The sequence below is a fragment of the Ostrea edulis genome, chromosome 6 (assembly GCF_947568905.1).
Source record: "Ostrea edulis chromosome 6, xbOstEdul1.1, whole genome shotgun sequence".
Classification (NCBI taxonomy): domain Eukaryota; kingdom Metazoa; phylum Mollusca; class Bivalvia; order Ostreida; family Ostreidae; genus Ostrea; species Ostrea edulis.
The window spans coordinates 51,179,033-51,203,228 of record NC_079169.1 but is presented as its reverse complement, the minus strand read 5'-3'; the positions used below and the strand labels follow the sequence as shown (position 1 = coordinate 51,203,228).

Genomic DNA, 24,196 nt, shown 5'->3' with positions numbered 1-24,196 from the left:
TGGCTAGTCTATACTTGGATTTTTCAACACCTGAATATAGACTTAACTCTATGATTATGGATGTTGCCTATCACAGGCTCTATAAACCAGCACGGACCATGGATGATATTCCTTCCAAATCATGCCGTCAGTTCCTTAAGCTCAAATTTACAAACAAAGGAATAGATGCCGTCAACATAAGCAACATTCTTTGTCATAAAAGGGTTCAGTCGTGTATTCCAACTTATTTCAAGTTCAAGTCTACACCCTGTATTTCCTACAGCTATACTTCTACTATTGCATCCAAACTTTTTAATTATAAACAAACTTTGCAGTGCTTAGATATAGATCATCTTATACGTAATCCACCAACATGTTCTTGTTCTTCATCTTCTTTCAACTACAAGTCCAGCTGGACATGTCATTACTGGTGATGTTGATATAGTTGAAAATGAGGACCTCAAATCACTTATTCTTAAAGGTCCTAAATACAGAGAACCTCGGTCTTTTAATCGGCGACAGAACTTCATCTCTATTATGAGTTCTGTCGAAGATTATGCCAGACGATGGGCTAAATATGAAAAAGAAGAACTTGATACATTGTCAGAATGGGTTAAAAGCATAAGAGGGATATTAAAATCCCGCATTAGACACATGAAAACAAAAGTACGTACCATCTATCCTTCTGTGTTTAATAAACCAGAAGTGATAAAAGAATTAGATAGGTTACATGAGGAATATGTTTTGGTTCCAGCTGACAAAGCTAGTAACAACATTGTCTTTGTTTGTAAGGCTCATTATTACAACTGTATTTTAAGGTAGGTAAATACTATTAGAAATTTCTGTCAATCAAAGTTTTTTTTCATTTAAATAACTTTAACAACTCATAAACTAACTAAAAAGTCCATATAAGACATACCTTTGCAGGTTTATTTTTATACTATGTGCTACAGAGCACATATACCCCCAAATGCAAAATCCAAATTCTAACACAAGAATGCATCATCTCATGTTTTATTAAAAATATGCACCAAAGCACATCATATTAAGCTATAATATATAAAATCCAATAGCTATTCATTTACTGAGAGAATTTTTAAAGATATTCAATTGAAAACATACACAATTGCTGTTTAATCTGCTCACATCCTTCAGAAAAAAATCACAGAATATCGCAATTTTGAAACATTCTCAAAATCTAAATTGTTTACATGCCAGTTTTTCTTTAAAAATATTTAGAATTATATCTAAGGTTAACAAAAAAACATATTTTACCATAGTTGACCAGAAATATTTTGCAAAATGGTCTATTGAATATGTAAACCCCCATTTTAAATTTAAGTTTTACAATTATTCTTTGCACACTTTGAAAATAGTATATTGTAACAGCAAATACAGTCTTAAAATCAAGATTAACAGAATATGACAATATATATATATATATATATATATATATATATATATATGTGTGTGTGTGTGTGTAAAACATACTGAAAATTTTGTCCTACCAGACAATTAGAACACAAGGAGTGGGGGGGGGGAGGGGGGAGGTGCACCCCCACCCCTTCCTTTTTCTCACAATTTTTTTGGTGTGTGTGTTATTCTTTTTTTTGTTTGGCTATCAATCATATAATACATAAAAATACATACATGCTATCTCATAGTTATAGAAAAAATAAATATAGTGTAACATATATGTATATTCTAGCAACTACAGCTCATGTACAAATAATTTTGTTTCTTGAAAGTACTTGTGAAGAAGAGTTCAAATATTCAACAACTTTGCTGATGATTTTCTGAGGATTTATAATTCTGGGTTTCTTTGAACCAAACACACTCCCTAAAATTCAGTGTGAATTCCACTGTGAAGATCACGCCTATGTATGATTTTTAACTTGTTCAGGCTTAGATTGCAAGTTATGAGCCTTTTAAGCCTATGAGCCTTTCAATGTAGATATTACATTGCTTTGTACCATTGGAGCTAGTGAGGACTTCACACTATAATAATTCATGGTAAATATATCTAAGATTCACATTTGAATGCTAAATTTGACTCGTACAGTTCTCGTAAACTACAAACATCAAACAAAGAAAGTTATAACTGGAACTTTCTAGTCGGTGTTTAAAATTTAAAACCGGATACGTAAAAGCACGGACTTTCCTTAAACGAACTTGGCATTAATTCCACTTTTGGTAATCATACTTATACTCCAACTGCCCTTTCAAAAGACGAAATTCTTCAAAACCATGCTTCAGTTTTAGACACATTTAATATTCCAGTCAATGGGTCGAATGAATATGAGTTACCGTACCTATACTGGATTCACAAACTACATACAAACCCTTACAAACAAAGATACATTGCTGGATCCAGTAAGTGCTCTACCAAGTCCCTTATATTTGCTCCTCACGAAAATGTTAACAGCTGTGAAGGAGAAACTTCAAACTTACTGTGCGACTACATATGCCAGAAGTGGTGTTAATCAAATGTGGATTCTAAAAACTTCTAAAGAACTTTTAGTAAACTTGAAATCACAGAATTTTTCCCAAATCAATAGCATTAAAACCTATGACTTTTCAACACTATACACGACCATTCCTCACGATAAATTAAAGACTAGACTTTTTGACATCATAGACAGTTGCTTCTTCAACAAAAACGGAAAACGGAAATATTCATATCTAGTGATCAGTCATTCAAAAACTTACTTTGTTAAACACCACTCTGATTCCACGCACAAGTACTCTGAAGTTGAAATAAAAAATATGCTAGAGTTCCTCATTGACAATATCTTCGTGGTCTTTGGTGATCAGGTCTTCCAACAGTCTGTTGTAATTCCCATGGGCACGAATTGTGCTCCTTTGTTAGCTGACCTGTTTTTATATTCATATGAAGCAGAATTTATTCAAAAACTTCTACGTGAGAAGAAAAAATCTCTCGCTGTGACCTTCAATTCGACTTTTAGATATATCGATGACGTTTTGTCTATTAACAATGATAGCTTTCATTCATATGTCGATTTGATATATCCCTGTGAGCTCGAAATAAAGGACACCACAGAGTCGTCCACTTCATACTTAGATATTTTATTGAAAGTAGACATTATCGGCAAACTAACAACTCAACTGTATGACAAACGGGATGATTTCAGCTTCTCCATCGTCAACTTCCCACATTTATGTAGCAATATTCCATTATCACCTGCATATGGTGTTTATATATCTCAACTGATTCGATATGCAAGAGCTTGTTCTGGGTATAGTCAGTTTTAAAATCGAGGTAAGCTACTGACAAACAAGTTGATGGTACAGGGATTTCAACAGTCTCGATTGAAGTCAGCATTTCGCAAATTCTATGGTCGTTATAACGATCTAGTTCGTCAATACAACCTCGCATTGGGTCAAATGCTGTCTGACGTGTTTCATACCGATTGTTAAGCCGTTCTTGGCACACTGATTTTGACTGCGGATAACTCCGTTTACCTGATCAGGATATGGGGCTCACGGCGGGTGTGACCGGTCAACAGGGGTTGCTTACTCCTCCTAGGCACCTGATCCCACCTCTGGTGTGTCCAGGGGTCCGTGTTTCCCCAACTATCTATTTTGTATTGCTTGTAGGAGTTATGAGATTGATCACTGTTGGTTATCTTCACCTTGCATTCACAAGCTCTAGCAAGTTTATCGTTATTCGGATTTCAAACATTTCGGTTGAGCATCACTGAAGAGACATCATTTGTCGAAATGCGCATCTGGTGCATCAAAATTGGTACGGTATAAGTTTTACATTATGACCCCTGGATCGAGGCCTCTGATGGTGGACTGTTAGTCCCCGAGGGTCTCTACAGCCCAGTAGCTAAGTACTTCGTTACTGGCTTGAAAATACGGATGTATATTTAAATGCTGTTATAAAATTTAGAAATTCATGTCAAACTTAAGGATTATCTCCCTCATGCAAAGCTCTTATCCTTAGACGAATTTGACTCCACTTTTTGGCACACTGTTTTCCCTATAATAGCTCTAGCAAGTTTATCGTTATTTCGGATTTCAAACATTTCGGTTGAGCATCACTGAAGAGATATTATTTGTTGAAATACGCATCTGGTGCATAAAAATTGGTACCGTATAAGTTTTACACAACAGTGGAATTCGCATGATATTCGGCATCAGAAATTTCATATCGAAAGTCCCTCTAGAAAGCCTGATGTTATGTATTTTATTCCTGAACTGACAAACGGAAAAACTTTCAAGACATCAGTGAAGGCAGAAGATGTCAAAATATGCGTCCGTATGTATGGAAAACAGAAGGAAGTTTGTAATGACGAATTCATAAACCGCGTTGAAACCAAACATTGATATTCCTATTCACCCAGACGAAGCCCTGTGTCTTTTTGTTGAGCTTTATGATGCTTTACAAGAATACATTTGAGGACTCAAACGGATAAAGTAAAATCATTACTTATGATAAGGGAAATTATTGACAAATTTGAAAATTCTGAAATCAGAGTAAAACTTATATTGGATCGATTAATTACTTTTGTTGTGTCAATAAATATATGAATACGTACAAACATGCATAACATTTTCAAAGTTCTCATTGAATATCAGAGATGGTTTGGGATTTTTTTTTCAATAACTATTTCTCAATAGGTATTACCGAAGTGTCGATATATACATATATATTCTGTGGGTGTAGTTTTTGCGGATTTTTCCTATCCACAAAATGTAGACAAAATGCAGAAAATATCTGCTATATATGGTACAGTTGGTGCCTTTGACAAGTGAAGAACTGTGATTAACCTTTGTCTAGTATCATATTGTTCTAATTAATGCAGTAAATTCTTTTGCTTTCGCGACAGTTAAAAATCCGAGAGAATAAAATTATTGAAACAATTGCTTTAATGATATGCTATTTCTAAATATTTACATTTTCAATGTTTTTGCCTGTGATATCTTTTCAAATAATAATGATAGCCATTTCCTCATGAATTGCGCTGGAGTTGACACAATGCGCTTGTAAATCTTGATAAATGTAATACGTCTATAATCTAACTGTTCCTTGTGTCAGACCCTCACCACAAACCGGGTCCGTAGGACATTATCACTTTAACGATAGACAACTCTATCTAGTCTATTTCAATAACTGGGAATTCCGATAGGAATGAAAGTAGAATGTAAATTTCATTTTTGAAAATATATGAGAGCACAAACTGCAAAGCTTCACACAAGCATACTTTTCGTGAATCACATACCAGCGTGAAACATTGCAGTATACTCTCATGTATTTTCAGAAATGAAATTTATTTCTAAACCAAACACGGAAAATACAAGAGGGCGAAGAGGCCCATCTCTCACTTCAGTCACCATGGCCATGCTGTTGTGATTTTTAGCCGAGTTGCAACGAAGTTGAACTCGGCTATTGGTTTGGTAATGTGGGCGGGCGTCAACATTGGGTTTCCGGATGATAACTCGAAAAGTTTACAATCTAATCAAATAAAACTTTGATATATTGTTGGATATCAGGTAAGGAAGACCCCTATTAATTTTGGAGAAAATGGTCAAAGGTTAAGGTCAAAGTGACCGAAAATAGAATGAAAATTTCAGAAAAAGTTGGTTTCCAGATGATAACTGAGAAAGTTTAAATCCGAATCAATGATACTTAAAGATATTGTGATGTACCAGGTAAGGAAGACCCCTATTGATTTTGGAGAAAATAGGTCAAAGGTCAAGGTCACAGTGACCAAAAATAGATTTAAAATTTCAAAAAATGGTTTCAGGAGGATAAATCGACTTTTTTTTTTATTTGAATCAAATGAAACTTAGATATATTGTTGAATACCAGCAAAGCAAGACCCCTAATGATTTTGGAGAAAAAAGGTCAAATGTCAAGGTCACAATGACCGAAAATAGATTGAAAACTTCAGACAAATGTGGTTTCTGGACAGTAACTCGAAAAGTTTAACTCCAAACTCCTTTTAAAATGTATTCACAAGAATTTATTACATTATATCCAACAATTAGTTCTTCACAATTATAAATATGCCACATCATTCCTGACTTTACAATGTATCCCATGCAACTCGGCTCATGCACCCTTGGGTGCATATATTGATTTTATTAATTTTTTTCTTTCTTTATTCTCATGAAAATTTTTGACTCCATACTGTATCCCCAGTCTAGCTCCAAAGGGTCATGACATAACTGAACTTCAAATTCACACAACATGGGGATGACTCAAAACCAATATGACCAACATGCCTTTGCTGTTCTGGAGAAAGTCAAAGATCATGGTATGAAATAAAAGGTCTTGCCATTAAAAATCTATATACAAATTATGAAGTCTAACGAAAATAATTCAGGAAACATTGAATATGTTAGGTTTACTCAAAGGTAGTTCAAACACCAAGGTCCAATTTTCTAAATGTGGGTTAAAGATCAATGGTAAGATCAACAGATCAAAGAGTGTGGTGTCAATGTAAAGGTCTTTCCACAAGAAATATAAATACTTAATATGATAGGTCTACCTCTTATGGTGTAAAAGATATGGCCAAGGTTAAAGATTTTTGCCACAGACAGACAGACGGACAGGCCAAAAACATATGCCCCCAAATCTTCGATTCCGGTGGCATAAAAATGTACAATACAGAAAGTCTGTTGTAATCTAATATAGTGACCAGTTGAAGGTAACCTTATTTTAAATTCATTATTTTCTAATTTTTATTGATTACTGTTATTTTTAAACACTTATTAGTAAACTGTTTCTTAAATGTTATTTTCCATGTACTATTGAATTTGTGGTCTCTTTGCATTCCCATTGCAAATTACATGTTTTATATCCACATTCCCTTTGCTTAACCTTTGAATTTCATCAATCAAAGTATATACCTGTTGATGAGCTGATTTTGTACATGTACACCCTTAATACCAGTAGATGTGAATGAGCATGCATATATATATATATATATATATTATTGGAATAATTTAAGTACTTGTTTACATAAACTTTAAATGTGTATTATTTCTACATGTATTTGACAAATATTAAAATCTCTAGAACTTGAAACAACTGTTTGATGGTTTATGTTAAGTTTTGAAGTTCTTAAGGAACTTTAACTTTTATTATCTGTTACAATTCTTGTATTATAAGATGTAGTAAGTAAAATCATGTAAACGTATTTAATCTAGATATTAGATATTTTTTCTTATACTCGATTTTTTGTTAGTTCATTGTGATGGTATTGAACAACTATCTTAATACTCAGGCTTTACTACCAGTGTTAAAAGTGACCATAAATAGTGCAATATAATTTATTGACAGGTGAAACCGTTGCACATATTGTTATCTGTATTATATAATTAATCATATGACTGTAGTACCAGAGGCGGCAAACCTCCATGGTTAGATTTAGGCAGTAGTTGGGTTGTACTGTTATCTGTTTCACTTCTTGGTATTGAATTCCTTCTCTGTGCCCAATGATAAAATTTGTATATCTCCAAATTTTAGATTTGGCACCCGGATGTTGTATATCTGAGTATACTGGGTCACTGAGAGGGTAATCCGGATTGTATACCATAGTTGGTTCTGGTATTACAATTTTCCATATTCAGGACGAGACCGGTTTTGAATTTAATCTTTGGAATGAAAATAAAGATGACACGTGTTTTAAGTTGTGCTTGTTTATAATTTTATTACATTTTATTAGTATCCCTCACGACTATGGCACAACACTATGGAGATTCACCACCTTGGGCGTCATTGCAGAGGTTTGGAGAAAAAGAAACTTATCATCTGGAAGGCATTCCATTGTTCCTCCCGCAAACATTCTAATGACCGGAATCACTTTCTCCACCATACGCCAACAGAATTCACGTCTCCGTAAAAGTTAAACTTTTCAATGTTCCCCATCTCCATATGCACGGGTATCACTGCAGCCATTCTGTATACAACAGCACTTCTGACTTCGAGAAAAACAAAATGATTGCAGGTGAAACAAGACATTGCTAGATTTACTGGTGTAATACCTTACAACTTCTGGTTGTATAAACTTAATGAATTGATACATAGAATATTGTTAATTTGTACGTAGAATTAACAGTCAATACGCTACACAAACAAGTTCAAAAATGAAGATTTTCGGTCAACAGCAGATCTAGGGGATGTAGAGTGTTTTATCTCTTCATTCATTAGACTTCAACAAACTACATCAATTTTCAAATAAATATTTTTTATTTTATCATTTACATTAAAGGGGGGTGAAAGGGAATGTAGATACAGACGTAAAATGTCTGTGAAAAACAGTGTTTAACCCTAACCCTGTGATACCGAGAGATGAAAACACCAGATGCTACAATTGTATATCAAAAATGTAATACGTAATGCAAATAAACAGTCAATATCCTGTCATATTCTAGTTTCATGTTTTTAACAATGTCAAAAATGTTAAAAAATGTCAAGGAATTCAAATTTTTGGCCAAAACCCTGAAAAAGGGCTTATTTTTCAAATTTGGCAATCGCTAACGCAATTTCATATTAAAAGGAAGACGCCTTCGGCGTACTATAGTTTAACGCGGTTTTTTTTTGGGGGGGGGGGGGGCAGCAAAGTAAATTCGTTCCAAATTATCTTAGCTTCCTTCCTTCGTGTTCCTATACCTCGTGATGTGCAGAGAAAACAAGACAAAATTCACGTTCCTCTTTTTTGATCTTGGGTAAATTTTCATTTCAAAATATAAAATTGAAAGCGGATTCTGATAAAATGTACATTAAATAAAAGTGTGATCAAATTTCATCCAAACTCTTCTCCAACAAGTGAAATCCAAGGCGTGTCAGTGGCGCAGCTATTGTTCAACCCATTCGATGAAGACGAGGGTCACTGTAAGATAATGGGTTTATAGGGCGATGACTTAGTACAAGATTTAGGGGTTTGTCTCGTGTATCACATGTTTTACACAAGTGACGGATGTTTTTAACAAACAAGTGTAACTATTGGTTTCTGATTCGACGTATCCAACCAGTAAGTCATCATTTCTCCTTTACCCTGTAATGCAAAATGAATAATCAAAAAATAAAAAACATTTTGAACAATGAAATCGTCATTAATTATAGATATCAGAGTTAGTCTTAGATAACTCTATAATCTCATTCCATATTTTTTCCTTTGTCCCACAATATTGGGCTATTAATCCTTTTAGCCTGCGTGGTCCATAGGTTAGACTGAGCTTTTCTGATCACAATTTACCCGTCAATTGTCTGATGAAAAGGTGAAAATGACGAACAGTCATTAACTCCTATAAAGAGTAAAGCATTAAGAGTAGGACAAACACAAACTCTAGACATACCAGAGGTGGCATCATATACATTTGAGGAGTACGCATCACCTGTTGACCGGTCACACCCGCCGTATTTCTCGATCGGGTAAACGGAGTAATCCGTAGTCAAAATCAGTGTGTAAAGAACGACCTAACAATTGTTACAATGTATATCGGCAACACTTTTAAGAAGCACAACCACAGGGTTTAACTACCAGGTAGCTGAACTAACAGCAAGACCCAATTATCTACAACAATCACATTAAACTGAAATATATATGGTGCATCGCAATCAAACTTTCATATTATAGTTGATTACATCACCTTGATTTCCATCTTTCCCCTCGGTGTGCATTGGAATGTATTATACTGACTGATGATTTCACAAGTTGTGGAACTGATTTGTATTCTTCCACCTGAATGAGAGGGAAAACCTAATCACAATAATGTAATAATGTTGTTGTTTTTGTTTTTTTGTTTTTTTTTTTTTTGGTTTCAATCTGAATCTATTTGCATCCGCCTTCACCATCACCGGGCGCGATAAGGCAGTGGTAGAGCGTTAACTTCGTAACTAGAAGGTCATGAGTTCAAGCTTCGCACGCGCTGAAACTTAAGACGTAAAGATAGGTACTGATTCCTCCTTCGCCAAATGCTGCGCATTTGGAAAGGTAAAGATAACGAAGAGTGATAACTCCCAATGACTCCTATCAGGAATACAAAATTAAGAGCTGGACAAACACGGATCCCTTGATATACATGTACAAGAGATGGGGTCAGGTGTCTTGGGGGAGTAAGCATCCCCTGTTGACTGGTCACATCCGCCGTGAACCCCATATCCTGTTCAGATAAATGTAGTAATCCGTAGACAAAATTAGTGTGTAAAGAATAGCGTAACAATTGGTATGAAACACGCCAGACAGCATTTGACTCAGTGACATGTTATACTGGCAAACTAGATCGTTATAACGACCATATAATTTATGAAATGTTGACTTTAAACGAAACTGTTAAAAACCCTGTAACATCAACTTCTTTGTTTGAAGTGAGGATCTGAATCTTTTGGATGTGACTTTAAAGATGGTCCAGCTTTCCGACAGATACAGAAAGTATCTACAAGTTAAAAGAACCCTCACTGCTACAACCCTGATCACCACATGTAGGTCTAGGTTTACAGTGCTTTACCTACAGTTGTTGTTCCGTGGTGATCCGGGTTAGAATAGGTACTCAGTACCCCTTGCTTGTCGTAAGAGGTTACTGAATGGGGCGGTCCTTCGGATGGGACCACAAAAATCGAGGTCCCGTGTCACAGCAGGTGTGGCGCGATAAAGATCCCTCCCTGCACAAAGGCCGTAAGCGCCAATCAAAGGCCAACATTTACAGCCCTTCAGCGGCAATGGTGACGTCACCATATGTGTGAAATATTTTCGTCTATGACAACGTTGGAAGATTACAAGTTAAATCATCAAATGTTTTGGTACAGAAACCACGTCCAGTGATATTACTATTAAATGAATTTCTAGAGATCAGTATATCACAAGTTTTACAATTGTTTACGAAGCATTTTGAGATTGAGCACATGTGATCTAAAAAGGAATCATAAAAAATATTGCTTAAAGGAACATGGCAATCTTTAATTTGGGTTCTGTTCACTTTTCTGTTATATTTTGTCAAACCTTCGCCTGTTGACTCCATTCTGGAAGCCGTATTGACGGTATCACCAAACAGACAGTATCGAGGCATCTTCCTCCCTACTACTCCAGTCACACAGGGACCTGAAATGATACCAATACATATTAGTGTTAAAGTAACAAATAAGCATCGTTTCCCAGAAAGAAAGAAAATCGTGGCGCTAGGACACGGTAGAGGCATAATCGTGGAATTGTATGTAATTTGTCATAGATCGTCTTATATACTGCTATAATATGTTTTGGGAAAAGATTTATTCAACTTCATACGCAAAGTTTATTATATGATTGAAATTGTGCATTGAAAATATCTTCGACTCATGAAATACATGGGAAGTTCAATGGCTTCGCTTGATTTTCTGTTGGACTGTTTCTTACAGTGATGATGAACGCAGTCTGGTATTATCTGAATTAATAATATCTACTATATCAAAAAGCCTACTGCTGTACTAATTTCGTTTGTTTGTAAATTGCTGGGCTTTTCCTGTCTAAACAAGAGATCCACAGGTCCTAACGGTCACCTAATGATTAGTTAAACGTCTGACTAGCCCTATAGGCTACGGGATCGATACTAATCTCCCTGTTTTGTATACCCTAGCTAAATTCTAATATTAATCAGGATTAAACACTTTATATAATATATGCAATATTAACACTACACGTCTATTTTGGAATTAAAAGAAATCTTTTAAATGATTTTTGCCTCACTCTGAAACCGAACTCCCTATACCTGGGATTATGAAATTTACAATATGTTAGTTTATAAATACAAAGAAATTCTTTGCTTTCTTCTGGGTTTTTTTTTTTTTTGGTGTGTATTTTACGTCACATTTGAAAAAAAATCATTCTTCTAGAGAAACCATCAGCTGTAGGTGAAATCCAATAAATTTTGTCCTTCCTATGCATGGTGAGGGATATTTATAGTGCCAACACTTTCTCTGACAAAGGTCCTCGTTATTAAAGTCAAATCCCAATAACATGTGACTTTCTCTTTTAAGGGGACTGGTTCACGATTTTTGAAGAAAAAAAAACAACCTATTTTTTCAGCTTTGATGTTAAGAATTAAAAATATACATTTATGTAACTCATTTGATGTTGACAACGAAAATTTGAACCTGGCAAATGTAAGGATAAGAGCAATAATTTAGCTTCAGCTCTGTGTTATTTAAACAAAGACTCTAGTATATTTTATGTTTACAAACAACCATTGAAATGATGATTTTGTAATTGTACATATTAATTTTGCACAGTCACAAATTTACCCTTCAAATGACATATTTTACCTAAAGAATACCAGAAATGTGGTATATATAATAAACTTAGATCGATATCCAATCATTTTGAAAACATCGTAAACAATACCATACCTCAATCTTTGTTTACACAACAAATAATAAACTCTACATTGACCTTCTGTCACAATGTATAACCTTAAGTTTTATTGTAAAACCATTTGAACACATTTGACAGTAGATTTTGATCATTAAAAGTGAAAAACAAAATTGGGGGAGGGGGATCTTGAACCAGTCCCTTTAATAGAGGGTGCTCTCAGCGACTTAACTTCTTGGTTGCCGAGACGTGTAGAAAAATATTCATTCAATAAATGAATGGGTCATTAGCAAATTTACAATCCTGTTTGCTTTTTAATGATGACTAAAGTGTCCCCCTCCCTAATTTTGTTTTTAATTTAAAGTAAATCGTGGTCTCTTGTTTGGAATAATGTAAACGATAAAAGAAGCAAGAATTTCTTCCACTCTCAAAGAAATAAATGACAAAATCGTTTGATTTATTAGAATTTACGACATCTTATTAATTTCATGGTTTTTGAAATGACAGAAAATAATAAAAATGATTACATAGGAGATATAATTCAAGTCCTATAGAATCTGTACAAGCCAGGAGCTGGACCACCCACTGGGGGCCTCAAGAGTCCCTGCCTCACAAGGTTGCTCCCCCTATAACCGGAATTCTTGGATCCGCCCCTGACTAAAAGTAATATTTTCAGCTGGTGGAAAATTCCCAACTGCGTATAAACTTAATATTATTTCTTAATTTCCTTACGAATATTATACACTGGAAAAACATGCAGCATTATACAAATAACAAGATACCATTTTGGTCCAAATACATAATACCCTCGTGTGTGATTGGTCACTCCTTATGCCCAAATACAGCATGCCTCTACACGAAATGGGTCAGAAATCACAAGTGCAATGAATGTTACCTCACCTGAATGTATACCAATGCGTATCCTAATCACATCTTCAGCGTGTATAGGAGACCGGAAGTGCGCCATGTTGTCTCGAATATCCAGTGACATATTACAGATATGCAACGCATGAGAGTTGCCATTTGGAACAGGGATTCCACTGGTGACCATGTAGGCATCTCCGATTGTCTCAACCTTGTAGACGTCATACTTGTCAATACAGTCATCAAACAGACTGAAAGATATGAAATATTAGGAATGCATTTACATCAAACTATTAATAGAAACGAAATAGCTGTGGTCAAAAGTAGAATATGAAAGGTGAAGATCACGAAAAGTGATCAATCTTGTAACTCCTATAAGGAATACAAAATTAAGAGTTGGACAAACACGGACCCCTGAATATACCAGAGGTGGGATCAGGTGCCTTGGATGAGTAAGCATCCCCTGTCGACCGGTCACACCCGCCGTGAGCCACATATCTTGATCAAGTAAAAGGAGTAATCCGTAGTCAAAATCAGTGTGTAAAAACGGACTAATACATTTGTAATTGGTGTGAAACACGTCAGACAGCAGTTGACGCAAATTGACCCAGTTGTTCTGGCAACCTAGATCATTATAACAATCAATAGAATTTTCGAAATGTTGACTTTAAATAATTAAACTTTTGATCCCCTATAACATCAACTTGTTTGTCAGTAGTCTGCCTCGATTTAAAAACTTGCCATAAGCAGAACAATCTCTCCGTTATCGAATCAGTTGGGACACATAAATACCATCTGCAGGTAATAATGGAATATTGCTACATAAATATGGGAACCAGACGATAGAGAAGCTCGAGACATCCTGTTTGTCAGTTGTTTGTTTGCCGTTAACATTTATCGAAGTTCGAAGCAGTCAAAAGTACAGCACAATTCATGGTTTGAAATGCCCCTCTAGGTTTATACAGGATTCTTCTATGGATAGAAATGTAATCGGTGTAATACATTTTAAGGTAAAACCTTTCTCAACTTTCTGCACTGTGCATTGCTATTACCAATTATTTCGCCGTTCTTGACACACTGATTTTGACTACGGATAATTCGGTTTACCTGATCAATATATAGGGCTTACGGCGGGTGTGACCTGTCGATAGAGGATGTTTACTTCTCCTAGGCACCTGATCCAACCTCTGGTATACCCAGAGGTCCGTGTTTGCCACACTCTCTATTTTGTATTGCTTATAAGAGTTATGAGATTGATCACTTCGTTATCTTTTAAGCCTTTCATTTCAAAGATTTCTAATGAGTTGTCCTTACATTTTACATGTTCTGTAGTGTGAATATGCTGTTTTAGAATTATCGTCAACAGAAGTCGGTAAAGTATCACAGATTTTGACCTCTGAATGACGATTATGGCCCCGTAACATTTTTTTTTTTAATTTTGCATCGTGCCAACATGATACCTCCGTTATCAAGTAACATACAAAAGACCTGTGAATACATGTATCTTCTAATACCAGGCGCTTCGAGATGTTTCATCAAAATTGAATATTGACGACAAACTAACAACTCAACTTTATGACAAACAGGATGATTTCAGCTTCTCCATCCATCGTCAACCTCCCAATCTAAGTTGTAATATTCCATGATCATCTGGATATGGTGTTTAAATTTCTCAACTGATTCGATACACAAGCGATTTTTCTGCGTATGATCAGTTTTTAAATGGGACAGGCTACAGACAAACAAGTTGGAGTTACATGGACGTAAACATTATAATTTAAAGTAAACATTTCGAAAATTATATGGTCATTATAATGATCTAATTTGCCAATATAACCTGTCATTGAGTCAAATGCTGTCTGAAGTGTTCCATACCGATTGTTAGGCCGTTCTTGGCACACTGATTTTGACTACGGATTACTCCGTTTTACCTGATCAAGACACAGGGCTAACGGTGCGGGTGTGACCGATCGAAAGGGGATGATTACTCCTCCTAGACACTCGATCTTACCTTTGGTATATCTAGGGTATGTGTTTGCCCAACTCTCTATTTTGTATTCCTTATAGGAATTATGAGATTGATCACTGTTCGTTATCTTCAACTTTCTACTACATATATTAACGTCTTAAGATTTGAAGTCGTGGGCGGGATCAAGAATCGAACCGGTAACCTCGCTGTTGCGAAGTGAGCAATCTAACTACGTTTGAATTTAAATTGTGACTGATAAAATGCCGACTTAGCAGCACATTACAAAATATATCAACAATACCTTTCTTATCATATTGATGAATTCTCAATATTCAACACTATTTCGTAAATGTTTACACCTTTTTGTTATCATGATCTCTTATCTATATACAATGAACACATGAAGGCAGTGATGACTTCGTCAGTCTAACTTTACAAGTAGTATGCCTCGTCAGGACTAGGAAGACGAATACATGTATATTGAAATTTAAATACAGTCCACTCTACTTATATTGAAGTCGGTTATATTGAACTATCTGTTATTTTGAAGTTGAAATAAATCCCTCAGTAACAATATTTATGTAATTCAGCATTGGTTATATGAACTTTGGATATAATGAACAATTTAGGTCGGTCCTCTGAATTTCAATATATCCGGAGTAGACTGTTTAGATATTTGAAATTTCAATTGATTATGTATGTGTATGTATCTAACGTGACTTGGGATTTTTAAGTATGACATTGTATTACTCCCGGAGTTTTCGCCAGTCTGTATTTTTGGGTGCGTCTCTAACATACCCTAGAATTGTATATAGATATTCAGCAGAAATAGGCGCATCTTGCGTCCTGCGGGTATGGAGACATTTGATGGCTTGAATTACTCCTAAAATTACCGTTTCAAATAAATATATTCGAAAAATTCATATAAAAATTAATATTAGATACTATCAGACAGAAATTTTCTCAGGTAATATCCAACTTACGAATATATTTCGTTCAGCAGGTCAATAACTTGCATAGGGGAGCATCTGCAACACATGGCGGTGAAATCAACAATGTCACTGAAATAGACAGAAGCTTGGGAAAATTCCTCAGCAGGAGCGCATCCACTCGATTTCAGCTGCATTGCAATTTTCATAGGTAACATACGATATAGAAGTTTATCGGTGAGGCGCTTTTCCACGGCCAGTTCCTTTGTTTTGGACTTGATATTACTGGCATACTTAGCCAATCGTAACGTCATTTTGTTTATGCATGTTATATACCACGCTAGCAATGTGAAACTCGATAACGACACAAACACCTGTAGGGAAATATACAATGCGAATCGAAACTCAGTCTCACTTCGGATGTCTGAGAGATTCTCCTTCAACACCTTAGAAGAATCATGGTGAACAAGAAAATCTAAGTCAATAATTTGGGTGATGTTTTGAAACCATTCACTGCTCATCGCAAATCTTTCATCTTCAGTTTGGTTCATGCATACTGAAAAATAACTGTTTGACCAGACTCTTTGTCTAACGTCCTGGAGATATTCATCCGGGTTTAAGCCGTTCTCTTTATATGAGTTCTTTTTACTTGAATCATAGGCAAATACCATATCTAGATATGACTTTGCTTTTCCTTCAATGTATCTATATGCTAGGAATTCACTGTCGGTAAATCCACACGTTGTTAAGAGATAGCCTATTTTAGCCCTCTGAATACCAACGAGGTCCATGTGGCGGAGAAGGGCCATAAGCACAACTAGTTTGGAGTAGAGATGCTTTCCTTCAGGGACTTCTATATCGGATAAGATCTCATCCATCAAGACGTTATTTACACACGTATAAAAATCTAACACCTCGGACACCGTAACAGTAAATTCCCATACTTTGTCTCTCATTTCATTTATATTTGAAAGTATGTCACTTTTTATGCATTCTACATTATTCACAGAGAATACTTTACTCCCTAAGGGCAGATTTTTAAAACTATTGTTCGTGTTCTGTCGCGCTATCCGGAGTAAATTCCGCGCTTCTGACATGTTTCTATTAATGCTGAGATAAATGGTGGATCGTCCCCTCTCTCGCTGAAGCATCTGAATGAGACTGGCAACCAGTTGAGCGGAGTTGATCTGCGTAATGGCGGAATCAGTGGCCATCTTCAGCTGTATTGCCTCGCTAAGGTTGACGGATGAAAAGACTATCATGGCAACGATAGGAACAATGATGACGAGGATCATTCTCCAATGCTCCAGGATACGCCGACAGCTTCCCGTCTTCTGAATATTCTTCTGCACCAGTTCTTGTGCACTACCCGCGGAGAATGCAGATCTATCGGACATCACGGATTTGACCTCAATGTCTGGAAGTTCGGGATTCACTTTTCCTTTCTTCATATTTGTCATACACTACTGAAATAAACTGATGTGAAAGAAATTAGATAATTCACATGACTGATTATTGTATTAAGATTTATTTGCGACAGTTTATTGTATTAATATATACACTGTAGATAATTAAGGCAGATTTGATGCGATAATTTTGAAGTGAAATGATTGTATTTCGACTTGTGAAATCCAATTCCATTGATCTATTTGACTTGATCAACATTTTCATATTGAATAGACTGAGTCGATGTTCTGTCGTGTCATACGATGTTCTGGAAATGACGTCACAATGCATTTTGACCTCCCCGTTTCCATTTTCTTACTGCGCTAGTATATATTGACACAAACTTATAAATATACGGGTATTCTCAGTGTCCACCCTAGTTCTTTTTCTATCCGCAGTATTTGTTGAGTCTTTTCTTGTTATATGTTTCGGGATTTACATGGTATGAAAATGAAAGATAACAAACATCGATTTAGCTGCAGAACTGTGGATCTGAAAAAAAAATATTGGGACAGATCAGATAACTATAGATCTACCCCTTCTGAAAACCTTCGATTTACGGCGCATTGAAAGCTGCGCACGATTGAGGCTTCGTATCGTATTCTTGTATTGCCGTCTCATAAATGCAATATAACAGATTCTTAACATATTTTTCTACTATACTGGTATCCAAACATACCTTCAAATATTCATTAAAGCTCCAAACAACCCGAAAACTCACAGCTTCAAATGATTTCATTCGTTGACGTAACCATGTTAGGTAGGCAGTCAATTCGAACTCTTTTTGCTATTGGTATCGATTCATAATATTTGTTACAAGTTGTGTTTTCGGTCTTTATTTGTCAAAAACACGAATATTTAATAGAAATAAAAAAATATATGATTTATCTAAAGGTAAATTGAGCTCTTCATTATTGAAAATACTACAAAGCCGAGTCTAGTCCCTTACTCTCGTGAGGCAGGGATGTGGTTCGAACTGATTACTCCAACATCAATTAATCTCATAAATCCCACAAAGAAAACATACTTAAGAGTAGGGCAAACACGGACCCCACGGCCCATATTTACTAAAGTTCGTAGACGTAAACGTAGCGTAAATCTAGACGTAGCGTACGTTTACGTGTGGGACGGTATTCACTAACAGTCGTAGACGTAGATTTACGTCAGAAATACGCGTAACTCTACGTGTGCTATACTAGTACACGTAAGCTGATCGTAACTTTAAGAATAAACAAAGCAAATGGTGACTTGTCATTTTTATCGATAATTTCTTGCGTAAAGACCTTACAAACCCTCTAGATGCATATAAGCTGGTTAGTAATACACAAATTAATTGTATTTATTCAGATTATCGTTTTCTTTGAGATCATCTGCAATTGTGTGACAATTCTCAAAATTTTGAGCCCGATCTAATTTACCTTGTGGCGGATCTCAGTTTCATTTAAAATCAAACCTCTCACTTCGCTCGATATACGGACAGTCGCTGTCCGTATATCGAGCAAAGTGCGAAATTTGATTTTAATCAGACTGGGTGGATCTAACCTTGCCTTTAGAAATAATTGGGAAGCTTTTTATTTTAGTCATGCAGGTTATTTTAAAAAAAAAGAATATTTGCCATTTATTTTATTATATAGGGTAGGTCTAGCATCTTTCAGGGAAATACATTTTTTTTTAATTTTCCAAACATGGTAGAATTAATGTATATCTATGCAATCAAACATGCAATGCTTTAGATTTGAAAAGAAGAGAGTCACTGTGTGTACAAGAATACATGGTGATTGACAGCTCTAGAAAAACTATTTCTATACTTATAGATATGTGATCTTTACTTTGTGGTTATAAGCAAATATTGGTAGTCCAAATAACTATTTGTTACATTGTAACTTACACAACAGGGAAATGAGCCTCTAAATAAATATTTCTTTAAAAAAAAAAAGATATGCATTTCATTCCAAGAATACAATTTTGTGTAATTTGTTTCAGAGAGCAATTGTGATGCCTACTAGTGTAGTCATGTGTAGACTTTCAATCTTTCAGAGTGCCATTTCCTTTAACTATAATCCTACAGGAGTCAAACCTTCATTGATAATGCATATATATGAATCTTTCTACCATTCATGATTTGTATGTAATTGACCTTTATATGTGATCAGCTAGGTAAAAGTCTTTGCAGTGTATATTACCAAACTCCAAGGATGATGCCTTCAACATACATATTATTTTGTTGAAGCCCACCCCCCCCCCTCCAATTTACAAAAATCTCACTGATAAAAGTTCATTCTGAAGGCTTCTCACATTAAACCGACATATGTACTAATGCTCCTCTTTACAAATTTTAACCCACCAGACAACTTTGTTGACAAATATTTAAGATTTATTTATTATGTCATCTTTTTAATATCAAAATGTTAAAATCATTCTAGAAATGGAAGTAATACATGTACATGTCAATATCAATAACAACATGAAAATTCATCTAAAAATTTATCTATTAACAAATATAATTACATGTACATAATTGTATGCATAACAATGCATGTACATGTACTTAATTTCTTAAACATGTATTGTAACAAATTCTATTTTGCTGAATATCAAACTTTTTTTTATTTTACTGTCAATTTTTAAATGTCCATTTGATATAAATGAATAAATAAATATATAAGATGACATCAATGTAGCAGATGGACCATCAGCATGGATTGATCAGTGGATAGAGTACCAGACTACGGGTCATGGGTTAGATTCTCAATCCTGCCATATATTTTTGAATCATTCCTCTGCTCGTCCTTTTACACAGTCATGGAATGGAAGATGAACATTTCTCGCTTTCGCAAAAGATTTTGCAGGTCATTACAGCAATGTACCCATAGACCTAGAAAAATAATAGTATTACATTGATTTAAATAAAAAACTGTCATTACACTGCAATCAAAATTCATAAGGCTTGAAAAATACATGCAACATAATTGTTAGTTAAATAAACTGTAAAATTGTGATAATACTGATTTTATTTACATTATATTTATCTACCGTACACCATATCTGGGAAGATATCATTAAGTATCACCTACAGTTCCTAATTTTAATGATTTATAACCCAAAGAGCCCATATTAAGAAAAACATTTCAAATGACCCCAAGGTCAACTTTAGTATTTTTTCATTAACCATTCCCCTTGTAATGAAATTGGCTTCTTTCCAAACCAGAAAAAAAATACTTTTTAACCAAGAATGGTAAGTTTCAGTTAAGGTCATTCACGTTTATAAATAAAAAATAATTTTTTGTGACATTTCAGGTACAATTCACTTGCATTCTATTTTCTTTCTACAAAATTCTCAGGTTTAATTAGTCTAGAGTTAACATATTTTGATAGTTCCCGGTTGTGGCAAGTAAAAATGTAAAATCAGCTGATATGTACTGCAGTAAGGTATATGAATGGGATTTTAATGTAGCAAAGAAGGTGAGAAAAATCTTTAGCACAATTGACTTGAGTATTGAACCTGGTACCTTTGCACTGAGCTACTCAGGCTGACATATAATACATGGTAGTACAACATTATAAATTTAAAGGGGCATATTTGCTGTGAAAGTGATGGCAACCATTTTTATCTCTCAAAATCTCCCAATGGCAAAGGAATATGTATTACTGACAAATAAAAATATTTCTTTAGTAAAATAAAAAAAACAAAAAAAACAACAGAAACCTAACAAGAGACCCACAGGCCTTATCGGTCACCTGAATACTAGTGGAAAAGTATCATTACTTCCACGGACTATGAAATCTAGAAAAAAATTCCTGTTCTAAATATCTAAGCAAATTATATTCTAATGTTCAGCAACAGTATAAAACAAGATGTGTTCTTAAAACTTCACATCCCTCAAAGTGCATACACTGATGAAAGGATTTAAATAGGTGTATTCACATGAAAACATCTAAAGATAAGACTAATTTGGACTCATCTTAAAGTCATAACCCTGGGTTGTGAAATTCACCATTTTTTGTACATCCTTTTCTGCATTTATATTTTATACAGTATCATCAAACTTACACATAAATACTATATACTAAGTTTGGCCCCACCCTGGGGTCAAAACCCTTACTCTGGAGGAAATTAAATTTACATCACTATGCATTTAGGTTTTCTTATATGTGTGTTTCTTGATAAGAAGATTTTTGAAAATTGGTCCCCCTTGTCCCAATGATGCTTCATACCAAATTTGAAAAGAATTGGACTGGTAGTTATTAAGAAGTTAAAAATGTTCAATTGTTAACGCACGACGGATGAAAACTAATTGCAATAGGTTACTGAGTAAACTCAGGTGACCTAATAAAAGTACATTTGATAACCGCTTTTAGTGTAAAGAAATATATAAAGAAGAATTATTGGCTTGCAAGATAATAATTATTTTAATCACCAAAATTACATATATTCATTTGCTTGCTTTGAGATTAAAAGGTGTTTCAAATAACTGAATACATGTGTTATTACTGATCAGAACTATATAATATAGAGCAATTTTTATTGAGTGTTGATTTCAAATTTTGGTGACAAAATTACTGCTATTATTTTGGAAATCATGCAAGAATTTTTAATATCGAGGAGATAAAAAATAATTTCAAAGAAACATAGTGTATGTCCTTAGATTGGTTAAATTTCTATTTGCCAAAGAGGTGAAGAGATGCTTAGACAGACAGGTACAAAACATGCAAAATGGACAAACTTTGATCATAAAAACTCATAAATTTATGTTCTTAAATCTTTGCCTAAGGATTTAATCATCAATGCATTACAAAAATCATTACATCATGTACCATAATTTGTTTTGGATTTTTTAAAACTTTGTAAGTACAGAAATGATTAAATGTGTACAAACAGTGGATATACTTACATTATATATATGTACTGTACATCTTGCATCCCAATCCTAACCCTGAGACATCATGAAAAATCTTTCAGGAGAGGACATGAAGAGAAATGCATCTAAATCAAGGAATGCTGCTGTCTGTTGGCAATTTATTTCTTGACCACTTTTATGACCCTTTGAAAAATACCAGAGGTCAGCTAACTTGGATATCTAGTGCATGTTACATGTATATCACACCTAATATCTCCAATTAATATATAGTCAATGTTATTCTACATTAAATAAATTAACACTGACTTCACACAGTTGTACAACTGTATTTGAATGCGATTTTGTTTCACAATATTTTCTGAAAGTTTTGCACATGGATGTGCACAAGCAATAATTGAAATGATGCTAAAAGAGACTGTAACTGTTCTCATCTGGTACAGATTTCATTCACCCTATCTACCTGTTTGCCCAGAGTATATATTGTTAAAGCAATAATAATTTTCATATTTTATAACCATGCAAATGCAGCAATAGAGGGGCACGTACAAATCACACATTTTAGAATTAGTGCCTGTATATATAATGTATATTTTAGATTCATTTTTCACCAATATTGTTGTTTTTCTTTTTGCGAAATGATGTGAAAGCATGTGCGTACTTGTGTACTGGTAGCTATGATACTGCTTTGATGTTGTCCCAGTCATGAAATTAAAAAAATGGGATAAATAATTTTGAATTTCAATTGTGGTATTGTCAAAAGTTTGAAGTTACCATGTACATAAATGAGCTTGTGTCTTAATGTGTTAATAGTGGGCACATATAAAATTGTAAATAACTAACACATATGTATATGTGCTCACTATTTAGAAATTAAGATCCAGGCATTATAGCAGATACATAGGTTGAGAACAAAATGAATAAGGGACTGTGATTTTGCGATGTGTGTCATGTACTGAATCCCCTTGAAGTCAATTTAACATTATTTAGGGGCCTAGTAACGAGTAGTCAGTGGTAAAACATTTAAGGTTATTACTACACAAACAACTTAACTTACTTGTCAGTCCATGCCGACTTCTTTTTGAACACCAACAGCATCGCAGATCCATGCACAAGTCAAATGCGTTAAATTTGATGAACCTTCCGTTTGGATTTGTAAACAACACTGAATAACGGTACAGTTGATCGACATGCCGTTGGCAGGCATACGTATACGTTGAAATTCGTTGCTTTCTCACAAAGTTCTGTGTTCTTTTTCGTCATAATGCGGCGGTAGCGCAGGGAATTCAAAGTAAATGAGCAAATTCACACTTTTTACGCTTCGAAGTGAAAATAGCCACTGCGCACGCGTAAGTGCAATCGTACATCGTAAGTTACGTTTGCGGCTACGAACGGTTTTGTGAATACCATTTTATGAGTACGTAACTCTAATCTTAAGTCAGACGTAAATCCTACGTTTACGTCTACGTCTACGAACTTTAGTAAATATGGCCCCTGGAAACTTCAGATGTGGGACCAGGTACCTAGGAGGAATAAGCACCGGTTGGTGGTTGCTCATACTTGCCTAGTCGTATCTTTTGATCAGGTAAACGGAGTAATCTGTAGTCAAAATTATTTTATAAAGAGTGTCGTAACAATCGCTATGAAACACGTTAGATGGTTGATTTGTAGCTTATGTCGCTGTAACAAACATAGAACTTGCGAAATGCTGACTTTAAACGAAGCTGCTGTGATATAAACTTATTTATCAGTAACTTTTCTCGATACTCAGAATAAGCTCTTGTGTATCGAATCAGTTGAGATACATAAACACAATATGCAGGTTTTATAAAAATT

General features: G+C 34.8%; 1 protein-coding gene and 1 long non-coding RNA gene across 2 annotated transcripts; both read right to left on the bottom strand.

Annotated features, from left to right (window-relative positions):
- Positions 1 to 8,668: 8,668 nt before the first annotated feature.
- On the bottom strand, positions 8,669 to 17,509 carry LOC125647658 (uncharacterized). The gene is made up of 5 exons (XM_048874430.2): positions 16,113 to 17,509; positions 13,197 to 13,411; positions 10,956 to 11,054; positions 9,607 to 9,698; positions 8,669 to 9,011 (listed from the first exon to the last, which is right to left on the bottom strand). The coding sequence occupies exons 1-5, from the start codon at positions 17,507 to 17,509 to the stop codon at positions 8,940 to 8,942; spliced, it is 1,875 nt and encodes a 624-aa protein (XP_048730387.2). The 3' UTR covers positions 8,669 to 8,939.
- Positions 17,510 to 19,856: 2,347 nt separating this feature from the next.
- LOC125647668 (uncharacterized) lies at positions 19,857 to 23,845 on the bottom strand. Its single transcript, XR_007360059.2, has 3 exons — positions 23,418 to 23,845; positions 22,397 to 22,546; positions 19,857 to 20,379 (listed from the first exon to the last, which is right to left on the bottom strand). It is a non-coding gene; the product is annotated as an uncharacterized LOC125647668 (long non-coding RNA).
- Between the last annotated feature and the right edge of the window lie 351 nt (positions 23,846 to 24,196).

Excerpts from the sequence above, each read along its gene's own strand:
- LOC125647658 (XM_048874430.2), bottom strand. The coding sequence starts at position 17,509 with ATGAAGAAAGGAAAAGTGAATCCCGAACTTCCAGACATTGAGGTCAAA. Across the intron at positions 11,055-13,196 it reads ACGCATTGGTATACATTCAG|GTCCCTGTGTGACTGGAGTA; the intron begins GTGAGGTAACAT and ends GTATCATTTCAG. Across the intron at positions 9,012-9,606 it reads GGGGAAAGATGGAAATCAAG|GGTAAAGGAGAAATGATGAC; the intron begins GTGATGTAATCA and ends TTTGCATTACAG.